The following is a 7988-nucleotide window of genomic DNA, read 5'->3' on the forward strand; positions in this document are numbered from 1 at the left end:
TGGTCAATTGCAACGTGGCCAATCGGGACCGTGGTCAATTGCAACGTGGCCAATCGGGACCGTGGTCCATTGCAACGTGGCCAATCGGGACCGTGGTCCATTGCAACGTGGCCAATCGGGACCGTGGTCCATTGCAACGTGGCCAATCGGGACCGTGGTCCATTGCAACGTGGCCAATCGGGACCGTGGTCCATTGCAACGTGGCCAATCGGGACCGTGGTCAATTGCAACGTGGCCAATCGGGACCGTGGTCAAGTGCAACGTGGTCAATCGGGACCGTGGTCAATCGCAACGTGGTCAAGTGAAAAGTCAAGTGAAAATGCTGGTCTGGTCGACGACGACGACGACGACCGGGACGAAGACGACAAAGACGTTTCTTAATCCAAAATTTAACAAATCTGACTTTTGCATTGCAATACCTCCACTCCTGGAGCACGTAAGAGAAAAGTAAAAACACTTTTATTATGCAAATCGTACCCAAGCTATCGATTAAGCGCAGTCTCAATTTCGTCGGATCAGCCGTTGTTGAGATACGAAAATCTGAGGGCCCGTCAACTCGTGTACTCGCGTAAACTTACACGGTCGGTCTCGCACGCGTGTACTAGCTACGCTTACACTTGGCGCGAGACACTACCGTGTCTCGTGATACTAGATTAACAGTTAGTTTACAAGATCGATTATACAATATGTCAGTCTTATAAAATTAAGTAAATAAATAAATATATGTACAATGTGTCAACGAGCAATTAAAATTCGGTAATATAAAAATAAATTATAAGGTAAATAGGGAGAACCATCGACGCATATCAAATGAAAAACGCTGTTCCGCTGAAAGAGCATCGCTTCTGAATACGCGATGTGACGAATGGAAGGCAGTCATAAGAGGGGGTAACTTCAGGCGGAGACTGCTTACCGGCGGAATCTTGGTGGGGGAACAGTCACGTGACCGGTTGCGCTTAATTCTCTCATCCGAACCCAAACTTATGTCTGATATCAAGGCAAGTGCCGACCGATATGAGTTTAATGTTCCATATGAGGTGATAGTCTCCATTTGATCCGTCAGGAATTCCAATACGAGCGTTACGTCAGGGTGAAACCAATCTAGTGAGCGCTTTATGCAGAATTCCCACCAAAGCCTGATAGGTTTTGAATATTAGGCTATGGTTCCCTTAGCCAAAGACGCTAGGACTGCCTCTAAGGATCGTTCAGGAAATCCTTTCCGATGAAACGCTTCGCTGATAATTTCCCTGCTGCCAGGGAAATGTTGGACCAAACCGGATGTTGTTTCCTAAAAGGCGAAGATAATAAATTAGAGCTCGGATCGAAAATAATCGGTTTCGCAACGCAAAATTTTTTGAACAGGGGAAACCAAGGTTGAGCAGGCCACCACGGAACAATTAGAACCCCTTCTGCCTTATCCTTTATAATCTTTCTTAAAGTTTTTGTAATAATAGCAAATGGGGGAAAAGCATACAAGTAAGTCAGACTCCAGTCTACTGTAAAGGCATCCACAGCAACTGAGAGGGGATCGGGGAACCATGAACAAAACCTATCGCATTTAGAATTAGCATAGGTCGCAAAAAGATCGATTTCAAATGGGCCAAATTGGTCTGAAATTTCCTCAAAAGCCGAAGCGTTTAGTTCCCACTCTGTCTCCGTTGAGATAACTCTAGATTCGGCATCAGCAATATAATTATCCTCAGAAGAAATGTACGACGCAAAAAGGTGTAAATTTCTAGTTTCGCACCATTGCCAAATAACTTTAGCTAGAGCAGCTAGTTTCGGGAATTGTATCGAACCCATCTTGTTTATATATGCAATTGTCGTAGTGTTATCAACAGGTAGCAAAATATGTTTAGAAGACTCGTTACTCACAAAGCACTTTAATGCGTATTCTACCGCCTTTAACTCTAAAAAGTTTATATGCTCAGCTTTCTCCTCGTCTGACCACCAGCCATGCGTTGACTGATTTTCCATAGATGCACCCCAACCTGTGAGGGAAGCATCCGTATAAATTACAAAACTAAATTCAGGACTATTTAGTGGACTGGAAATAGGTGAGCAACGCAACGTGTTACTCCACCATTTAAAACCTGGTTAAAGAGACGATGGCAAGCGCATAGTTTTGTCGAAATCGTTGTCATACTCCCTGCACGCCCAAAATTTCTCTCTCTCAAAGTCTTTAGTATACAGGGTGAGGCATTTAAAACTGTTTTTCAGAATATTTGGAAAAATACAAATCGGATTTAAAAAAGTTGCAATAAAAGTTGTTCACCTCGAAGAGAATCAACGCCGTCGGAAGAGGAAGAGGATCGGAAGAGGTTAGAAGAAGAATTAACACAGGAACGAACGACATTCGAAAATCGATATTTCGCCAGTATAGCGCGAGCAAGAAGACGGCTTCCTCCGATCGCAAGTGAAGTAACGAACTATATCGTTACGCAACAACCGCAAAGCACGCGAACAACAGTCAAGCTACCAACGCTTCAATTGCCGAAATTTGACGGTAATTATAATCAATGGTTTGTCATGAGTGCGATGTACCGCACATCAGACGACGACCTCGCAGGCGGCAAGGTATCAGATAACCCCTGCCGCATGCGACGAAAACGAGTATCCGGAACAAAGTACGAAACCATCGAAGCCGCGCATACAGTTGCTAACGGAAGAACTGCTTACTAAACAATAAACGGCCTAACAACAGGGCCAAGCGCGATTGATATAAAATGGAATGGAAAGGAAGGAAGGCGGGTCAATCTAAGCTAAGTAACGATACGGATAACTGCTGTTAACGCGAGTACAAGAATTATACTAGTTTTGAATAAAGAAGACTTTTTATTTAACGGTTGTTGAATCGTCGACCTAGAGTCGTTGTGTGAACCCGGCAAACGATCCCGAATCACATCCCGTGCCCCGACTGCGTCGGGAGGCACAACAGGTTACTATTCAAAGATACGTTTTTGTCAGTGATTGATTCGAATGATAGTCTGTCAAAGATTCAAAAATTCCAATACTTACGGAGCGCACTAAAGGGCGAAGCGTTAAATGTGATATAAACTCTCGAGACAACGGAAGCAAATTACGACATAGCTTGGAATTTAATCAGGGAGCGGTATGAAAATAAGAAATTAATCATAAATACGCATCTTAAAGGACTATTTGATATATCGCTCATAACCAAAGGCAATTATAACAGTTTAAGGCTTTTTATAGATTTAATCCGTACACATCTGAAGGCTCTTGAAACTTTAGGACAAGACGTAGAGAAATGGGACACAATTTTGATTTACCTAATAAGTGGTAAATTAGATTACGTAACAAGACGAGATTGGGAACTACACGCTAGTAAAGAAGATTCGAACGCACTTCCGAATATGGATCAACTCTTCGAGTTTCTCACAAACCGAGCTCATACACTGGAGTTAGTCGAAACACAAGTCTGGAGGCGAAAAATCTTTCAATCCGAAGAAAATTGAGAGAAAGGTTAATCTTGCAACTGCGATAGTTGCATGCAGCTACTGCGAGGATGCTCATACTCTTTACAAATGCGAAGAGTTTTCCAAATTACCGGTAGAAAAGAGTAGACAGGAAGTACAACAAAGACACCTATGTCTGAACTGCTTACGAAGAGGACATTATGTGCAGGAGTGTAAAGCAACTTCTTGCAAGCACTGTAGCGAGCGGCATAATACATTACTACACGTCGATAAGGACGGTCAAGAATTCAAGTCAAACTCAATTAAGAACGAAGCACCAAAGCAAGAAAAGAAAGCTGTATTGACAAGCAGTGTACTTTTAAGAAGCACCGAAGGCGATGATCTTACAGATAATGATCAACAAGAAAAGAAAAATAGTGGAGAGGCCACAGTAATAAATCACGTAGTTCATCGAAATTCTGGGTCAGTTTCTGGCTACAGCTCAAATCCACGTTTACGACAGAGAAGGAAGACTGATACAATGCAGAGCGATGTTGGATCCTCGATCGCAGTCCAATTTGATGACGATGGATTTAGCAAAGAAACTAAAAATCCCGATAGTAGAAAGCAAACTTCCACTCAGCGGAATTGGAAAAGCAAGAACTAATACAAGAACAATGGTACGCGTGAAGATCAAATCTATACATACCTCATTTACATCCGAGTTTGAATGCCAGTTGATGCCGGTAATTACTGAAAATTTACCGCAAGTTTATGTGGACACCACGATATGGAATGTTCCCAGACACATTAAACTCGCCGATCCGACGTTCAACACTCCTGGGAGCATAGATCTACTTATTGGAGGAGCGCTGTTTTGGCAGATACTATGCATGGAGCAAATAAAACTTCATAACAAGCTACCTACTCTACAGAAGACTATGTTGGGATGGGTAGTAGGAGGAGAGATAGTAGGTCGCAATACCGTAAGACAACCGCAAACGTGTCACTTACTTACCAAATTGGACAAACAACTCGAGAAATTTTGGATCATCGAGAAAGGGACGGAACAACCACATCTATCAAAACAAGAGCAATATTGCGAAGAGTTTTTTAAGAAGACTGTACGTCAGAACGCAGAAGGAAGATACATCGTTCGTCTACCGAGAAATGAGGCTACGAAAATAGGATCATCAGAGGAGTTTGCAATGAGACGCCTATACTCGATGGAAAATAGAATCGAGAAACAACCTGATATATGGAAGGCTTATAACGAATTTATGACCGAATACGAAGCTATGGGACATATGACGCCAATACAAAGGACAGATAATTCGACGGAAGAAGAGGCCTTCTACCTACCACATCAACCGGTCATTCGGACAACGAGCCTGACAACAAAGCTTCGAATCATTTTTGATGCGTCGGCCAAGACATCAAACGGGACTTCACTAAACGACATGCTACTGATAGACCCCAATCTGCAGGGCGACTTACGGAGTATTATGTTACGATTTCGATGCCACCAGTATGTCATGACTGCCGATATAGCTATGATGTTTCGGCAAGTTATGGTGTCAGAAGAAGACCGACATCTACAGCGAATACTTTGGAGAGAAGACTCTGATCAGGCCGTTCAGACGTACACGCTGAATACCGTCACAAATGGCACGGCATGCGCACCATACCTAGCAATGCGATGCTTACGGCACCTCGCGGAAGGAGAAAAGAAGAACTATCCAGCAGCAGCCAAGATTCTAGAAGATGACTTCTACATGGATGACGTATTGACCGGTAGTGATACGATAGAAGGAGCGGCAGCTTTGCAAAAGGAACTCTCAGAGTTGCTGGCAAGAGGACAATTTCCGTTACGCAAATGGCGATCAAATGATTCAAGAGTACTACATCATCTAGCGGAAGATCGAAAAACGGACGAACTTTTTGTTCTGGATAAGGAAGAACCGCTGAAGACACTGGGTCTTCTCTGGAATTCAAATCAAGACGTTCTGCAATACAAGGTCACGGTGACTAACAATCAAAAAATGAGTAAACGTAACATTTTGTCACAAATTGCAAGTATCTATGATCCTCTAGGTTTAATTGGGCCAATACTCATTACGGCAAAAATCACAATGCAGCAACTCTGGAAGATAAAATTAGGATGGGACGAGATAGTATCAGACGAGATATCAAGGGCCTGGACGAACTACTATGGAGATCTACCGGAGCTCAATAATCTGAGAATCCCGCGAAACGTCAACCCACTAAATGAGACGCAAGAAATTGACCTTCATGGATTTGGAGATTCATCCGAGAAAGCATATGGGGCATGCATTTACTGCACATATAAATCAAGAGACGGGGCAATCAAGTCATTTTTGCTCTGTTCGAGGGCACGTGTAGCCCCTCTTAAAACTATTTCTCTGCCAAAGCTTGAGCTTTGCGCTGCGCTCTTGCTTACGAGACTTTCTGCAAACGTACAAAAGGCGATGCAAGGAAAAATAAGAAGAATCTACCTTTGGAGTGATTCGACTATTTTCTTGTGCTGGATCAAGACACCCCCCTACGAGTTGAAGACGTTCTACGCAAATCGAGTAGCTGAAATACAGCAGCTGTTACCGCAAGCGGAGTGGAATCATGTAGGATCGGAGCAGAATCCTGCGGACTTGCTGTCGAGAGGAATGGCCGTACAGGAGTTTACACGAAATCAATTATGGTGGTATGGTCTACAATGGATAACCAATCCAGAGTGTTGGCCGAAAATGCCGCTTAAACCAGTAGAGGATGACCCGGGTAGGAAAGCGCAGATGATCTGTCTTTCCGTACAGAAACATTACGACATTTTGTATAAGTATTCGGTGTTTTCCAAACTTCTGCGTGTAATAGCTTATTGTCTGTGTATAGCGTATTGTCTACGATTCCGAAGTAAGCCTAAGGGGGATCGGAGACTCAAGGGTTTGACTGTAGAAGAGTTGGATGAGGCTAAATTCGTAATACTGCGCTTGGTGCAGGAGGAGCAATTTGCCGACAAACTAAAGGACTTACAACGAAAACAAGCAGTTGACAGTAAAAGTTCACTAAAGCAACTCAATCTATTCATCGACAACAGAGGAATAATCATAGTAGGCGGAAGATTGCGCCATTCGGATATTCCAGAATCTCAGAGACATCCCATTGTTTTGCCCTCCAGGCATCACATAACAACTATCATCTTGAGAGAACAACATACAAAACTACGGCATTGCGGTCCGCAACAACTGCTGTGTGTGACGCGCCTTGAATATTGGCCTTTATCAGGAAGAAGAGAAGCGAGAAAGATCACTCGTGCATGCGTGAGATGTTTTCGCGCAAAACCAATAGTTCCAGACGTGATTATGGCTTGCCAAGGAGTCGGGTTACAATAACCACTCGACCCTTTGACGTATGTGGTATTGATTACGCTGGACCACTTATGGTTCGAGAAAGCCGTAGAAGAGGGAAAATTCCGATTACGAAGGCGTATGTTGCAGTGTTTGTTTGTTTTAAGACTAAGGCAGTTCACTTGGAGCTGGTCAGTGGTCTTGACACTGAAGCCTTTATGGCTGCACTCCGACGTTTCTCAGCAAGAAGAGGAACTAGCTCCCACATATATTCAGACAATGGCAGTAATTTTATCGGAGCCTCCAATGAGCTTAAGGCAATGTACGAATTCCTAAGAAGAGAAGGGGAGAACATTGCAACAAATTTGGCAATGCAACACATATGCTGGCATTTCATTCCACCTCACAGTCCGCATTTCGGTGGACTATGGGAGGCCGGTGTGAAGAGTATGAAGAAACATCTCAGATTTCGATGCAGAATCTCACATATACGTTCGAGGAATACTACACGATGCTCGTAGAAATCGAAGGGATCCTTAACTCTAGACCACTTACTCCTATGTCATCAGACCCGAATGATTACGCGGCTCTCACTCTTTCACATTTCATTACTGGCGATTCCTTATTAAGACCTGCAGTAGAGAATTATCTTGATGTACCTGATATGCGGCTCTCCAGATGGCAACATTTGCAGAAGATTCGACAACATTTTTGGCAAAGATGGCAGCGCGAATACCTTCAGCAGCTTCAGGTTCGAACCAAGTGGGGTACAGGAAAACATAAGATGGAAGGTGGATCTCTGGTCATTTTGATGGACGAGAATCTACCAACTTTGCAATGGAAATTGGGCAGAATAACCGAGCTTCACCCTGGATCAGATGGGCTAACGAGAGTAGTCACAGTCCGCACAAGTGCTGGGTCCTATAAGAGAGCAGTGAAGAAGTTATGTGCTCTTCCGGACGAGGTACCAGATTAAAGACTCTAGTGAGACACGTATTGATAATTAAGTCAAGATAGTTTAGTTATTAAGACGAATTAAAGTTGTCGGACATGTTAATTATAATTTAAATGTAAGGTTTAAAATATTTGTTATCACGAAGCTTGCCAGAATATTTCATTTCACTTACAAACGGTCGGAAGTGTCCCTCACCGATTTGAATGAGCTTTGGATATGTTGTAGAGCATAAAAAAGTATTAGACCCGTATTTTTTTT

At 43.2% G+C, this 7988-nt stretch overlaps 1 protein-coding gene across 1 annotated transcript; it reads left to right on the plus strand.

Moving 5' to 3' along the window:
• Window positions 1–4093: 4093 nt before the first annotated feature.
• On the plus strand, window positions 4094–7751 carry LOC105557062. Its single transcript, XM_012004204.1, has 3 exons — window positions 4094–6748; window positions 6943–7222; window positions 7297–7751. Exons 1-3 carry the CDS (start codon window positions 4094–4096, stop codon window positions 7749–7751), a joined length of 3390 nt encoding a protein of 1129 aa, XP_011859594.1.
• Window positions 7752–7988: the final 237 nt, after the last annotated feature.

The sequence above is a fragment of the Vollenhovia emeryi genome, unplaced genomic scaffold (assembly GCF_000949405.1).
Source record: "Vollenhovia emeryi isolate VEMERY1.0 unplaced genomic scaffold, V.emery_V1.0 DF939637.1, whole genome shotgun sequence".
Lineage (NCBI taxonomy): Eukaryota > Metazoa > Arthropoda > Insecta > Hymenoptera > Formicidae > Vollenhovia > Vollenhovia emeryi.

Bases quoted from the DNA above. Each gene is read 5' to 3' on its own strand.
- LOC105557062 (XM_012004204.1), top strand. From the start codon at position 4,094: ATGGTACGCGTGAAGATCAAATCTATACATACCTCATTTACATCCGAG. The intron at 6,749-6,942 runs GTGAGATGTTTT...GTTTGTTTTAAG, and splicing joins GAAAGATCACTCGTGCATGC to ACTAAGGCAGTTCACTTGGA. The intron at 7,223-7,296 runs GTATGAAGAAAC...CGATGCTCGTAG, and splicing joins ATGGGAGGCCGGTGTGAAGA to AAATCGAAGGGATCCTTAAC.